The sequence below is a fragment of the Cryptomeria japonica genome, chromosome 4 (assembly GCF_030272615.1).
Source record: "Cryptomeria japonica chromosome 4, Sugi_1.0, whole genome shotgun sequence".
Taxonomy (NCBI): domain Eukaryota; kingdom Viridiplantae; phylum Streptophyta; class Pinopsida; order Cupressales; family Cupressaceae; genus Cryptomeria; species Cryptomeria japonica.
The window spans coordinates 675,678,288-675,695,671 of record NC_081408.1 but is presented as its reverse complement, the minus strand read 5'-3'; the positions used below and the strand labels follow the sequence as shown (position 1 = coordinate 675,695,671).

The window sequence follows — 17,384 nt, the reverse complement described above, 5'->3', positions numbered from 1 at the left end:
CAATCCTTATCTATTTTAATACTACAAAATGTTGGAAGGACCTCACAATAAATACCATCATTTTCCTAGTGCAAATGGTGTCATTCCTTCTCCATTGTCACCATATTCATCCTACATTTATCCATCACTTTGGAATCAACATCTTCCATCTCACTTCCCAAATCAAGGTCAAGAATATAGATAAGGGGTATGAAGAATATGAGGTACACAATTCCTTCCACGTGGGCTACATCTCTCTTTCCCTACGGTCCTATAGAAAAACTCATTGATAGCATGGAACAATAAAATTTGTCCAAAATGACTTCCTTGACAATGATATCATAGATGATAACAAAATATCTTTCTTATACAAAGATGAAGTATATGCACCATTCTTTGTTTAAGAAACCTATCCCAAAGCACTGAGAATATGTTAGAATATGACTATAAAGGAAAATGATTGGGACTATACCAACAAGGTATTATTGAGCCACTAACCATAAAATTTAACTACTGTATGTACATTTGTCTTAGGATACATGTCATTAATTAAAGAATCTTGTGATTAACTATGACACCTCTAACGTTGCAATATGAGCTTTTCCCATTGTTAAATGTGTCAAAATGTAAGACTTCAAAGAATCCTTTATTTATTTCATCATCTGTTTCATTACCTAAAAATTCGCACCATTACCCCATCACTACACCTTCCATTGACCTTTCACTCATCCATCTATAACTCATTGGTTAGGACCAACAAAATCACATACGTGTAGACACATTTGAAAATGATGAAGCTGTGAGGATAGTCCATTTAGTGACCATAAAAAAGGTTTTGACATGTATCTTGATGCAACAACTTATCCTTAATCAAAAAAATTATTTAAAAATGATAATAATAAAAAACATTAAAAAATCTAAATTCCTTAGTGAAAATATCTCTAAGGATTATCAAATAATAAAGAAAAATAATAATAAAAATGACATTTATTCTAATGAAAACTTCTTCGAGACATCAATAAATGAGGAACTTGGGCTTTCTCAAAGATCTTCACAATGGCATGATCGAATCAACATTCTTAGGAGAAGAATCATAGGAGGTAAACTTGGGTATTGGAAGTTATCTAAGAATCACCTATACTGTGACCAATTTGTCAACAAAAAAATAAAAAAAACATTATAAACATCCATAAGAGGGCTATACACAATTTTTTTTGGTCCTATGTAGATATGCTAGGTCTATACCCTTACTTTCTTTGCAAAATCTAGTGGTGCACCCAAATTCCAATCTTATGTAAATTTCACGTATCTTCATTTTCCTTGGAAGGTGTACTTGGATGTCTAGGAATATGATAGAGACATATTTATTTGTAATTATTTATGACATGTTGTAATTGTATTCATACAAGATGTACATAGTCAATGGTAATGAGGATAAATCATAATAAATAAGTATTCTATTCAATCATCCACCTTGGGAGTGAGGTACAAGTGGAATTGCATGTACATGCATGTTGACATATGTCATTTGCATGTCTCCTTGAGTGGAGTGCCCAGGTTTGCATGTTGTGCATGTTATCTATTGGAGACATCAATGATTTGTGGAACATTCGAGCTTGAACAATTCTGATTAGCTATGGGCTAGGTTCCCATGTGAATGCTATGTAAAAATTAATTATTTTTTACTAGGTTTATAGGTTTTCCACTAACCTAGGGTTGTATGGTTTTGAAGGAGGTATTTTCCTTTTGTTTTGATAATCTATAGTGGTTTTCTCACACCAAATATTCTATGAATTGGTGCCTTGGGTTAGTATAATGTCAGGCTTTTTTGTAGGTTGGCTAGTTTGGGTTTTGGCCAGGCTATCATTGTATTGAGTTTTCTTTTGATGAGTGCATATGTGAAGCATGGCACAAGATGTGTGGTTTCATGCTTGGACACATGGAGGATGCATAGTAGAGGCTTGATATTTATAAGTGTTCATGGAGACTTTGTAAGTGTATTGTAATATTAGATTGTTGAATAATACATCAAGCATAGATGCTTTTGGAGGTTGAATTCTCATCTCTATGAGTGTTTTGAGAGGGTATATCTTGTGTTAGCTTGTAATGTATTTGATCTTTTCATATAGTTTTCTATAAGCTTGTATGCATGTTTTTCTCTCATGGGTTATGTAGGAAATATATTGATAATTCTATGTGATTTTCCTAACACAAATTACTCAAGAAAAAACTTCATAAAATGCATCCACTAGTAGCTCTAATAGTAAAAGAAGAACTTAAGAAACTAGAAGCTAGATTTAAATGACCTATTGATTGTCCATAATGGATCTTTAACATTATTCCTATCAACACAGGAATCAACATATGCAAAGACTTCAAGGATCTAAATAGGACATGTTCTAAGAATGAATTTCCATTTTCAAACATAAAAATCATTATTGACCCCACAATATGGCATATAATTTTATCCCTTATAACTTAATTTTTAGGAATATAATAATATTTATATGACCCTCAAAGATGAATACAAAACAATTTTTACAACTCCTTGAGGCATCTTATGTTATCAAGTCAAGCTGTTTGGGCTTAAATTTATGCAAGAGTTACCTATCAGTGAGAAATGATAGTCATCTTTCATGACATGTTGGATGATATTGTAGAAGACTATGTGGATGATCTCCTAGACAAGTTAAAAATAAGATAAGAGAATCCAATATATTATTGAGTGATTATTTGAATACGTGATTGAATAAAAACTACAACTCAATCCTAAGAAATGTGTCTTTGGTGTCACATCTATAAAATTTCTAGGCTTCGTTGTCTATAGATGAGGCATTGAGGTTGATCCTACCGAAGTCATTGCCATCCTAGAGATGCCTCTTCCACAAACTCTCAAACAATTACACAACGCTCAAGGAAAACTTTAGGCAATCAAAAGGTTGATTGTACAACTACTAGATAAGTGTCAACCATTCTCTCACTTCTAGTTGAAATATAATGTTTTTCACTGAGATAATTCCTATCAAAAAGATTTTGATAAAAAAAAAAATATCTTGCATCACCTCCAATGATTGTGGTTTTCATTTAGGGAAAACCATTTCTATTGCACATTTTTTCATATTAGTTGCCTTGGGGACACTTCACACACATTATGGGATTGAAGGTCATGAAAGTGTTATTTTCTAAGTCAATGGCATTAGTGGGATATATGATTAACTATACACCCATTTGTAGTGTCACAAATTGCATACCTTGAAATTTCACATCACATAAACTTCCCCTTAGCTCAACAAAATACATTTTTTTGGAATTGAACAATAATTTTAATAAAATCCTTCTTTATGACAAGATTAGACCAATCCTTTTCCTTTGAGTCCGATTCTTCCTAGACAAAATAACTACATACAAACATCCACACTACATGCTAAAATCTCACAAAAATACATGACTTAGCTGACCATTGGAGATAACACTTCTAGGATTTTGCTAGTATAATGTCCTAGTTGACTAGTATAATGTCCTAGTATCATTTTCTGAATAAATATAGTTTTCTATCCATATGAAATGATAGCACGCCATGCTGAATTTTTCTCATTGTGCTCACATCTATAGTAGAGAGTTGACCCAGGTTCTCAGATCATGTTCTCTATTGCCTTTGAATTCTGTTTACAAAGTCATTTTAATTTAATTTTGTTAGTATAGTTGTGTATTCATGTTATAATAATAATTAAAAAGGGTTCCTTTTCAAAATTGTAATCTTGTGTTAAAATAAGATAGAATAGAAGCTAGTGTGACCTTTGGTTTAGTTGAGTGTAAAGTTGAAAATTGAACTATCAAAGGATTGTTATCTTTTTGTAGAATTTTATTTTTCATACTCTACACAATTGAACATGTATATTTAGCTATTGTTTTTAATTCTTCAAAACTTTGACACTACATGATAATTCATAAAATCAAGCTCATCCCAAAAATTGACCCACTAAAATATTTGTTATCCAAAGCATCTCTCACAAGTCATATGGAAAAATGGTTCATATTGGTTAGTGAATTTGACATAGAATATTATGGACATAAGAGTAACAAAAATACAAGTCATGATTGATTAACTAACAAAAGTTTTATTAATAGATAATCATACTTTAATCATAGACCTTCTTGATGAGTCTATCTTCACACTAGATGATTCAATATCCCATAAATTATATTTTGATGGTTCTTTTACAAACAAAAGGCCTTGTGTAGGAATTTTATTTTGCACTCCTTGAGTAGATTTCATCCCAAAAGCATTTAGATTGGTTTTCATGTGTACAAACAACATGGTATGATATGAGGCTTTAATAATGGATCTCACAATAGCAATACAATGGAGTATCCAACATCTCCTAGTATATGGAGATTCATAGCTCATTATCAACCAAGTTAATAATGAAATTGTCAATCCAAAGATAATAAACTATTTTCCTACAAATACATGATAGACAATTTTAAGGAATATTTCACCTCCATCCAATTTGAAAGGGTACTTGAAGTCAATAATAAAGGAGTAGATGCTATGGATAGAATTGGATCCCTTGTAGATATGTGCAAAATAGTTAGCATTATGAATACTTAGCTAATATTATTTTGGTCCCCAGAGATGATGCTTCTAATAGAAATTGTTTGTGAGATTGTTGATCTCAATGTTAGATAGTTCAAATAACTGGAAGACAACTGAGAGGGGGGGGGGGGGGGAGGGTGAATAAGTTGTCACCAGATTACCGAAACTTTAAGCATTTAATATTTAATACCAGAACCTAAAAGACCAATATCGGAATGCATAAACCAAACACCGAAATAACAGATATAGAAATTAAGCAAGAGCATAAGTCATAGAACAATTACCATCCACTCATAACACATGACACCCATATTTGTACGTGGAAAACCTGGTAAAGGGAAAAAACATGGTGGGAATGTTGGCATTATAAAAGACAAGAGAGATTGTTGGCATTTCAATAAGGATATTGAGAAGGTTGTTGATGGTTATGGATATAACTGTTTAAGGATGTTTACTGTCTTAATATTATTATTTTGTCATTGATGTCAAGAAATTGATTTTCTAATTCAGTATGATGTTGCCATATCTTAAGAAGTATGATTTGATGAGTATAAAGATGTCGGTAAAAGACACATAAAGAATGTGATGAATAAGGGGAGGAATAAGTTATTCAATGGGCAACTATTACCGAGTTAGACAATGATGAGATCATGATGTTTAGATTGTTTTGATATCCTACATATGTTATTGATTGTAAGGTTAATACTATACTATGTTATCGAGCAAAGAACCTAGTCGGTAAACCCTAAGGAACCTAGTTGGTAAACCCTAAGGTTATTGCTATCGGTTAATGAAGGCGGTATGTCTACCGAGTGAAGTTTAGTATTTATCGAGTTGCAACCGAGTAATAACAAAATGCATTGAATGAATAAAAGCATTATTTAATGAAGGAAGCTGATGAGCTGGTTATGATTAAATGATTGGTATGCCGTGAATGAAGTTTGTTAAAGAATCCATGGCAAAGGAAAATCGGCAGGAAGATCTACAACTCAGATTGAACCGCAATTCCCTAGCACAAGTTCCAAGAAATGTATGCAAGTTCCAAGGTGGGGTAAAATGTTTTCAGATCGAAGGATACATTGAACCTGGTCAAGTTTGAAGATTTGATGGCTATGATTGATCATGGGATATGTGATCAAGGAGATTAAGTGGTTGGCAAATTGTTTATAAATAAGAAACTATTGATAAACAATGTATGCGAGCAAGTGTATGCACAGGGATGCTACATAGTGATTACCGAGCACAGAAGCTTGAAGACGTGTTTGAATAACAGAGTATAGAGCCCAGTAGAAGGACAAGATTAGTTCTATGTCTAGATTGTATTGAGCAAATAAGAATCTGCTTTAGCATTTTAGATGTGAAGTTGCAGATAGATTATTTTGTAAAGTGACAAAAAATCCTCTAGCAAGGTGACATTCTGATTGAGTGTTTGAAATCCTTTAACAAGGTCACTTCTAACAAGGTGAAGATCCTAATAGATCTGAGGGAAATCCCTTAATCGGGTCACATTTAGCAATGTGTTTGTAATCTTTAACAAGATTTGCTTTTAACCGAGCATACTCTAGAAGATTAGTGGGTTAGAAATCCCAGAGTGGTTTTTCCCTATTTGGGTTTCCACGTTAAATCTGGTGTTATGAGTGTTATGATGTTTATATGCTTATGAGTTTGCATGTTTAGCAGTTTTGGTTATATTGCTGAAGCATATGTTACCGAGGTTGAATCTGTTGTTTTTATGGAAGATTAAGTTTGTATGATTCACCCCCCCCTCTCATCTTATTAGCTTAGCATTTGTACTTAACATTAAGTATCAGAACTATCAGGGAAGCCTACCCACAGTCAGATAATACTTCTACAGTAAGTATATGAAATACAATTGAGGGGTATGCACATGCAGGAAGACCAACAACCTAGAGTGCACTGCTCATCACAAAAGGAGCCTCACTGACGACATAAGAAATCCAGACTACAATCCAGAAGAATGAATGAACTGCAAAGATAACATCTCATATGCCTGAGTACAGGTTCGGTTAAGCTCAATACCGAAGGTATTAAACCTCACTTACCAACCCAATTTGGTCACCTATGATCGACCAAATCCTCTGCCTGAATGATTATTACATTATTTGCCCATACACATCCTCATGCATATCTCACATTTGAACTACAATGAAATCTGACATCATATATATAAACCCTCGACTACAAATAATAAGGTCAACCACCAGAAAATAAACCAATTATATAATTAAAAAACATGTTGGCCTTAGACTAAACAAACAATATCCAAATCATAAGACATCTAGGAAACACGTTGAGAGGTCCAATCCACACGTTACATTATGTCAGTCCATAACCTAGATAAACTGGGACCCAATTTAGGTCCACACACGCTAAAGCAATGATCCCAATCAACCAAGTTTCGAACATGATCATCATCAGCATCCCGAATCCATACCGGAAGCCACACCAACACCACTTATGCTATTGATAAAGGATCTTCAACAAAGCTTTGTTAGTGAAATCATCGCCAAAACCACAGACCAAGCTTGCTAGTATACTGGATAATATCTGATCACCAGACCAAAACCATCTGACTGAATATGAACATGAGTAAGCCAATTCCATAGCCAAACATACCGGAGAATACCATATCATATCCAACCATAAACCAAACAACCTACTGAGACCAGAAGGGTGCTGGTAAAGCAACCAAAACAACTGGTTTTGCCATCAATGACAAAACATCAATGCAACACATAATCAATTCCTTGAATATTGCCAACAGAAAGGCCTCTTTTTGGGAGGACTCTTGGAATGGGTCTCCTCTAAACAATTTGTAATCATTATCACAATCAAAATCTCACCTCAAAGAAGCATGGGGTGACAAAGTGAGTGATTATTTCTTCATTAAAGAATGTAATGGGATGAGATCAACAGATTGGAAAGACCTCTCCACCTCTCATATTCATGCATATCAAAGAAGAACTCTACAAAGTGAACTTATAGGCATCTACAAATGATCAATTCTCGCAGTGTCATACTTTAACATGTCTGTGTGACCTTCTTTTAGGGTTTTCACATTTACTAATATTTTCCTTTATAGTTTGCATTTGATCTGATCATTTGTTGACATTGTGTCATTCTTATGCATTTTTTTCCTATTCGATTTCAATTCCTTGCGTTTGAGTTAGGTCTTGTCAATATCAACTTTGGCTCTAAATTAGTGACTGTCATCAACCTATCATATCAATTGGACATCGTTGTAACTCTAATCGTTGTCAATTTGGGTTTTGTCCTAAATCTCTATCATTTGCAGTATCGTCCTTCAATCACTTATCAATTTGAATCAATTTGCAATCTTCAGTTATCAACCTCTTTGTCAATTTTGATCAATTCATCATTGATCTTTGTCAATCTTTATCAAATCAATTTTCATCAAATTGACCTTTTGTCAATCTTTGATCGATTTGTCATCGATCTCAATCAATCACCAATCCTTGTCAATTTGGGTCAATTCATCATTGATCCCTTGTCAATTTGTCAGTTTATCAAATCAAGTTCCTTTATCATTTTTGACCAATTTGTCATTGGTGTTTGTCATTATCAATTCAATCAATTTTAAGTTCTTGTTGGATCACAATTGTGATCATGTGTTTATTACACCATGACCTAATCTTGACCTAATTCATTTCTTTTCTATCTCCTAGGGTTTAATAATTCTTTAGTGATTAATCATTTCTAACATTTTTCTTAGGTTAAGTGGATTTATTCATTTATCCTATGTGTCACAATTAAATTAATTGTTTAATTGGCTAATTAAGTCCCTTTTTGTGAAAGAAATTAATAAATGAAAGAATTATTAATTTCTCTCACCTTTTTCTCTCCTAACTTTTCTCCTTAATTTATCCACTAATTAGCTCCCCTTTTTGTGCTCAAATTGTCATAATTGAAAAGCTATTTTCCCTCCCAATTTGTCATAAGTTTATGAGCTCTTTTTGTGCCTAATTTGTCACAAATCAAATGACACATTTTCCTCTCCATTTTGTCATAATTGATGAGAACAAATTGCTCTCAATTTGTCATCTTTTGGCATAGAAATTTGTTATTCAATTTGCCATTTTTGAATCAATTTTTCTTGATTCTCTCATGCCATTTTTATGGTCGATTTTCTATAAATTGAGCTCCTTTATCAATATTTTTATCCACATTTTGAGTAACTATATGCTGCCAAATTTACTTCAAATCTTCAAATCTTCTTGCCCTTTCTTTCAACACATTTGTAGTTTGGAGTTTGAAAGCCACATACCATTTGATTAGAGAAGTAAGAAGGACAATGGAGGGGATATTTTTGAGCATATGAAGGATGGCTTTCATTTGCTTATCTTATTTCCTTGTTTATGTTTTCTTTTTATACCTTCATTGATGTGGGATTTATGGAATTTATTAAATGCCTAAATTTTTCCTCTCATAGAACTCAATTAGAGATTTTTGCACTTTAAAGACTCCCAAGACTCTTATTTTATCTCCTTCTCCCTTGAGCAATTATTCAGTCAAACAAGGGTATAATATTATTAGGGATCCTAGACCAGTTGCAAAGGTAAAATGTTTTTCCTTCTACTAGTTTGATGTAGGTCTTCCAAAGGAGGGTTCTTTTCCTTGGTTAGCATTAAAATCCCAAATATTAACCAGTGGTAGACTTTATCTTCTAGGGATTGCTCCTATATTCAATTGTGTGCTATGTGATTTAGAATCTAAACTAGAAATCACTTACTTTTGAATTGTCCCTTCTCAAGGTCATGTTGGTTATGGTTGCAAGGAAAATTGCATTAGAGTGCACATCACCTCATTCATATTTGCCAAAAGTATTTGAATCCCATCCTCTTCTCTACCAAAACTTTTTCTTTTTTTTGTAATTTGGAAGGTTTCCCCAACTATCTTGATCTAGAACATTTGGTGGGAAAGAAATAAGCACATATTTAGGAATAAGAAAAATACCCTGGAAACTATTCTCACAAACATTGAAAAATCAAATATTAGAATCAGTAAATGCATATACTATTAAACATTAAAGAATTGACTCTTTTTATTTATCCAAGGATGATAAAATCATCTTAGAATGGAAACTCGTATCTCTCTTGTTCAAAGGGAGTATGTTAAACAATATTCCTAAGAGTGTTAACTGGAAAGGAATCAAATGGAAATCCCTTGATAAAAACTTTGTCAAATTGAACTTTGATGGGGATTTAAGAGGAAACCTTGGTATTTCAAGGGTGGATTGTACTCTTAGAGATTCTATGGGGATGGTTGTAGCAACTCTCGTTGTTAAAGAACCAAATGACATGAACAACATAGCTAAAGCAAGGGCTCTAGTAGCGAGCCTCAAACTAGCAGTGAAGTTAAAGGTGAGACAACTAACCATTGAAGGGGACTCCTAGATTATTATCTCAAAATTTAGGAGAAGGGAAGCTCCAAATTGGAAAATTAATTACATCCTTCAAGAAGCTTGGGATTGTTTGCCATATTTCAACTATTATCATCTCCTACATTGCTTCAACAAAGCAAACAAGGTTGCAAATGTGTTGGCAAATAGGGGCTACTCCCTAGTTGTTGGTTCAATATTTTCTCAAATGTAGTTATGGGATCACATGTTTCCCTTTGTTGCCTTTATGCTTATGAAACACATGGTCTATATAGGTGGTCTCTTCTTTCTACTCAATGACTTGCATGTTGATCGGCTTTGGACCATTATGCATTTTGTGACCCTTTCAAGTGGGGTGTTGTTGTTCAAAATTTTCTCCTTTGTGCGGACTGTAGCTATGTCAGAGGTTTTAGTCCTCTGTTCCTTGCAACTTTCGAGCATTTGTGTTTTCAAAGTCTTTGACTAGGGGGTTGGATTGGTGCATTTGTTGGATGCATATTTTGCATGTGGTCTAGTCAAAGAATCATATCATTCTTTGCACAGTCCTCCTAAGATTTTCCTAATGCAAGTTGGAGTTGATTAGATATGTTGTATTCTTGCATGCCTTCATTAGATCCTCTCATGATCAAGGATCATGTGCCTCACATTTTGCTTCTTTCTAAGGTCCTAAATGGCTTTCAAATAGGTAGGCACTTTCAAGTATCTCAAATTTCTCTTTTTTGCTTCCATTTTGGGCTTCATTGTGTATCTATTGGTAGAAATATTACTCTCTTTGAAATGACAACATACTTTGGTGTGCCATGCAAATATGACAATGAGACATTGGAATAGTAATGCCATCGACTCTTCCATTCTAAGGATGAAACAATTTAGGATGCAATATCCCTCATCCTCAAGCACAACACTGGTGGTGGTGGTTCTCATGTTCATGATGGTTAGGTTTTTGAGCTTTTCTTCACCCTATTATTGCAAACAATCACATTCCCAAACTAGGTTTGCATAGTGGGTAGCAAATTGGTGGCTATTCAATGTTGGCCAAATGTAACACAAGCTTTGGGTGGTATTGATTCTAATACGGTGGGGTGATCCCATAATACTAGGTTACACTTTTTGGTCAGACCTGACATTAAAATCAACATTTTGCCCCAAATATTTTCTTTCTAACACTTATAGCAACTAAACCATTAAGAATTTGAAGATGAAGTTAACTACTAATTTGTGAGAGTTTTCATATAGATTCTAAACATATATCTTTTAAAATAATTAGAAATGAATTGTCCATATTGTTATGAAACTTTTAATAACTTAATATTTAAAGTAATTAACATTTTTTAGAAGTGACATTTATTCTGTAATGCATAACATTTTCTATAGCAAGAAGGAAATTCTAATTTTTAAAATATAGATTTGTCACACCAATATCTAGTGCATGGATATTTTTCATAAAAGTTTTTGCATATATTTTTTTAATTAATTTTTCAAGTGAGTGTAATTGTAATTTGGACAAAGGTGTATTCCGTAATGCATAAATTTTTTTGTATGCATTTGAATTAACTTCTTATTTTTGTGTTGAAACGTGGATATCAATGCCTAGGGAAAAGATATTTTTTACAATTTTTTTTCTATATTTTTCAAATTTTCCACATGTGTGAAACACAATCCTTAATGTTCGATGAAAAACCTACATTCATAAAAAATAAAAACATAAAAATATTAATTATATTAAATATATTAAAAATTATACTATTTAGAAAGCTTATAATAAGGACTACATACTTAAAAAACAAAAATTCTAACTGAATTCATTTGACCCCTCAAAAGCTAACGTAAAAGTGGTTTTTTATCGACATTTTTATAGGTGCGAAGGAGACTCCATTGTAGGTATGATTTAAGAGTAGAGAGGTTCTATCTAAGGGATTTTTATCTAAGAGGCTTTGATCTAACTCTCTTCAATTAATTACTTTAAATGGGACCTCCCAAGCCTTAAATCACTATATTTTCTAAAAAATGTATGATTTCAGCAAAAAACAGGTTGTACCAAAAAGTGTAACCCAATATTATGGGATCACCCTATGACGTCAAGCTCTTTAGGTGAAGTATTTGATCTTTCAAGGGAGGGAAAAGAATATTAAATGAAGGAGGCATGGAACCTCTTCAAATCTTATGTAATCTATGATGATTATGTGCCCGTAAACATCTTCTATATAAATAATGAGGATTTCTTCGTGGAAGGACACAAGCAAAAGATTTTGGATTTATTTACAAGACTTACCACAATCATGATCACATTCAATTAATGGCCTTCTATGACAGTACCTCCCTCTCCTTGTTTGGTTACTTTTGGTGCTTCTCTTCAATATTTTGTTATGTTGCGTTTCTTTGTCCAATTAGCTAGTGTTGGGTTATTTCAGTTCTTTGGGCCTTAGTCTCTATTAGTTCAAATCTAGGGGTGCTAGATTAGTAATCCTCTTGTCTAGTTAATTTTTGTTGCCTCAATGGTTGAGCCTTGCTCCCATATTTTGTGCAACCTCTACTTCTATGTATTTCTCTCATGTGCTTTCCCTATTATTAATATATTATACACTCTCCATTTTATCAAAAAAATAATTAAATAAAGTAAAGAGAACAATTGTCCTTTGGTTAAAACCACTCCTATGTCACTTTGGGGTAGTTACCATGATAAAAACCCAACAAGCAAGTGTCATGTTTGACAAATAAAAGAATCAAAATTTAAAAATATTAAGAAAAAAAAAAAGTAAATATAAAAAATAATCTTCTAGTGAAAACCACCTTTGATGGTACCTCAAACAATTACTATCTAGTATAACTTGTTTTTAAGTTCCATGGGTAATAAATCAAAATCTATCATCTTTTGGGTGCATTTTCACCCTTCATCTTATTCCACTTCATTAGTTTATGCTTTCATTCATTTTATTTTGTGTCTTCTTATAGATTGAGGGTAAATGACTACATCCTAATTTGGAATAGATCTTGGTTTACACCTTTTGATTCACTTAGTGACTAGGATACTTTCACAATAAACAAGTTTAATGTATTTCCTGCAATTCCATTAATAAATACAAACACAAAAACCAAAGATTAGCATGTGATTTCAAACCTTCAAACAACATACTTGAAACATACACTTTTAACCAAAAGAAAGCCTCTAAACTCCAAATCAAGCTCAATAATATATAATTGTCCTATTATGAATTTCATCCACCACTTTTCTTAATGGGATATATCCTTCACCAAACCATACATGATCCTCATCCATCTCTTTAGTTTTTTCACATCTTAATTAGAGGCAATATTGATTTGTCTAATTTTTATACAAATAACCTCTCAAAGGGGCATCATTCATCCATGATTTTTTTCACTTGATTGAGACATATCATTTTTTACATCTCTTCTAATTTTTTTTATTAGCTAGTTTTCTTTACTTGAAATAACATTTGTTACTTCAAACTGTGTCTCAAAAAGAGGCAAAATATAGACACTAAAATTATTCCTATAAACTCTTATTAATTATCATCTTATCATTACAGATTATTCACATTATTATTCTATTATTATTATTCAGTATCACACTATTATTACCATTTATTATCATCATATTATTTATTATTATATATTATTTAATTAAATAATATTTTATTATTTAATTAAATAATATTTAATTAAATAATATTTAATTAAATAATATTTAATTAAATAATATTTTATTATTTAATTAATATGAACTAATTATTCATTTTAAATAAATTAACATAATCCATCATTATCATCTGATGAGTTAATTCTTTCTTCAATTTAGCACCTTCTTCATTGATTTTTCTATTTAATGAATTAAAAAAATCCATTATTATCTTATCATGAGTTTAAAATGAAAACTTTTCTTATTAATTTCAGCCCACTCATTCACTTCTTCGATTTGACTCTCTAGCTAGTTGTGTTATCTCCTAATCCTTGTTCAAATCTCCACCATCTTTGATCTTTCAAAATTCTATAAATTCATCCCTTCACTCATCATTTGTAACTATAAATCTTCATGTAAAATAGCTCTATCACTTTCTTTACTTAAATAGTTAAGGTTATGTTACTAAGTTGAGCATACACATCAATTTAGAGTAAATTGCTTCAATACACTCGATTTGAATTTTGCATTTGGATTTGTATTTGAGATTGAGAATCTTTGTGTTTTACACTCTTTTTTATGTTTCAATTTTTATTGTTTACATCTATATTTATTTTGGAGCTTTGTTTATCCAGTGCTTCTATAAACCTCCCCATGGGATCTAATACCCTAGCATTATTTACTATGTTCTTTCGTTTACCTTCTAATTCATCCAATTATAATCTAACCTCAAGAATCTCTAACCTTCTAAACACTTTAATGATATTTATTTGAAGACCTATATTCCTAAAACCTTTTAAACCAACAATATAACACACAAATTGATAAAATTAAAATTAATATTAAAAAAAACAAAAAAATAAAAACAACATTAACTAATAAAACCAAATTGCAAATAAAAAATTTCTCTATATAAAAGTGAAACAACACCAAAAACTCTAAAATAAGGAACAACAAAACCCAAAATATTAAAGATGTGAGACTAGATTCATGTACCTCTATGACATGCAAGTGTTTGACAATGTGAGTTCTTTTAAGTGCCCAAACCATTTTTTATTATCTTTTTTCATGGCTATTTCTTTCAATTCTTTCAACATCATCAACATTGTCATAAATTTCTTAACACCCCAATTTTTCTTTACCTTTACTTCTACTTTAAATATGCTACTATTTGTTAAAGTTGATTGTCAATCTTTTGAAAGTATCAACTTCACTCAATTTCACAATTTTGAATTTTTATTCTTGGTAGTTCGTTCAAAGAAATTCATTAGATTGAACATTCTTTTATTTTGATACAATTTGAAGATTCAAGTTTTGATATAGATTTTACTTAAAGATTTTAATTTGGTTATAAATTCATTTTTTATATTCTTTAAAAAAAATGCAGATTGTGCATTTTATTAATACAAGTTTTTTATCTCTTTTGAAAAGATATATACCACAGTTTGATATGATTAAGGTCTTTATTTCTTATCATTCAACATTATTTCACAATGATACTATTTAATCAAATCACTTTCTGAAGGTTGGATACCTCCAACTTGTTTCTTGCCAACATGGTAGATTTTATTCTATGTTCTACTCCCTTATACAAGAATTGTTTGCTTTTGAATTTCATCCAAATCTTCATTCTTTAATGATTTTTGGGAGAGAACCCATTATTAAAATTTCTTCTCAAGGTACATAGTTACTCCTCTAACTAGTTATAGGTCAACAATAACACAATCATATAATTTTGATGTCTCATATAAACCACATTGAATATGGTAATGCTTATTAAAAAGTTAAAGTAATATAATACACTAACAAAAAGAAAAAGACATATTTCTTGTAATTGTTAATTTGATTTCATAGCCCTTATATATGTATATGTATATGTATGTGCATACACACATGCATACATACATATGTATATATATGTACATACATATACATATACATATACATATGAATGTACATGGATGTACATGCATGTACATATATGTCTATATACATACATATACATATATATTTATATATAAATACATACATTTGTGTGTATGTATATACATATATGTGTATATATGTGCATGCATGCATGTATGTATGTATACACACGCATATGTATATGTTGTACGTACATGCACACATATATATTTACATACATACATGTTATTTTACTTCAATTTCAAAGATACATTTTATAATTCTTGTTTCTTTCCCATAACATAATTTTTATAAATTTAGAATGCAAAATCTATATCAAAATTCAAATATAAGCATCAACATTAATATTAAAATTAACTTTGAAGTTAAAAATAAATTAAAGAGATAACAAACAATCAAATTATATAAAACGTGTACCATATTTACACAGTTCTCTTTTCTCATCACAGCATCGCCACCCTCATACATGTGATACTTTTCATACCTGCAAACCATTATAAGAAATTCAATAAAAAATTCACAAAACACATACATTGAGATTCACAACAAAATAACATAAAAGTCACTTTCATTATAAGTACAAAGAACAAAGTTATCCTCGAATTTCCATCTATGGCTAAGACACTTTGCCTAGTAGCAATACAGTTTGTGTTTTGTGTCACCATTCATTTGTGTAATTATATCGTTTCGATTTATCTAGTGAAAGCACATGATTCATAGATATGGGATAATGAAAGATATCATACTATAAATATTTATTTACTTAAATTTTTTTTATGTCTGATAAACTTTTTAACATGACCGATAACACTGACACAACAACCCCTTCTCATGAATCAACTAAACAGATAAAAATTAAATAGAACATCGAAAAGCTTACTCTTGAACAGCAGAAAGCATTTGAGATTTGTCAATGCTTCCTCCCATTCCAGACACCAGATCTTTAGCTCCTGCTCCCTTCGCCATCCTGAAATATACCAGATTTTTTTCTTATAAATATTATTCCCATCTTCAAATTTAGCAAAAATATATCCTCCTCTTACACATAAATGAAGAAATACCTGAATATGTGAGCTTCAAACTGCGTAAAGGAAGGAATCGCTGTGATGAAGAAAGCGGTGAATGAGTGTAATATAGAGAGCCCAAAATAATATAATAAAAAAGAAGCAAGTTGGACGTGTGAAATCGGCCCACCACGTGACGGGCGACAATCATGCACGATAAGATGATAATAATGATAAGAAGACTTTCATTTAATGTACATTTAATATTTCATTTAGTGTTCCATTTAAGGTCAACCTGTTAGATGATAGTTTCAATATTCTAATATCTCTTTTATTTTAAAATTAAAAAAATCAATATAATTAAGTTTACAATTGTAAAAATTATTATTTTATAAAGTTTTGTTTTAATAATAAGTGGTTTATAAAAGTGCTCTTATTTATTATTCAATCATGGAAATGACTTTTAAAATTTCTTTATGATTTCTTATTGTCTTTGATTGTTGTCAAAATTCGTTGACTTCACATCTTTGTGGGGTTTAACACAAGTGAGGAATTAACTCTATCATGTGTAAATTCTCAATTGCACATCCAAGTTTTTATGTGCCCATTCAAAATGTGAGAATTTATAAGAACAATAGGCAAGTGAAAACAACAAATGAGAGAGAAGATTCAGGTATTGAGTGAGATATGAAGGAGGTACATACATAGGAGAGATGTCCTACTTACCACCCTAAATACATTACCACAAAAGATAGATGACACCTAGGCAACCTAAGGAGGATTAACACACCATCACCCCCACTAATCCTAGCTTAGGTGAGG

General features: G+C 31.4%; 1 protein-coding gene across 1 annotated transcript in view; it reads right to left on the bottom strand.

Moving 5' to 3' along the window:
• Window positions 1-16,697, bottom strand: part of LOC131046869 (cycloartenol-C-24-methyltransferase) — a 71,508-nt gene extending 54,811 nt beyond the window's left edge. The window contains exons 1-3 of the mRNA XM_057980680.2: window positions 16,620-16,697; window positions 16,439-16,525; window positions 15,976-16,042 (exon numbers count right to left, since the gene is read on the bottom strand). Coding sequence (XP_057836663.1) covers window positions 15,976-16,042; window positions 16,439-16,524 — 153 coding nt within the window. The 5' untranslated portion in view covers window position 16,525; window positions 16,620-16,697. The remainder of the gene's footprint in view (window positions 1-15,975; window positions 16,043-16,438; window positions 16,526-16,619) is intronic.
• Window positions 16,698-17,384: the final 687 nt, after the last annotated feature.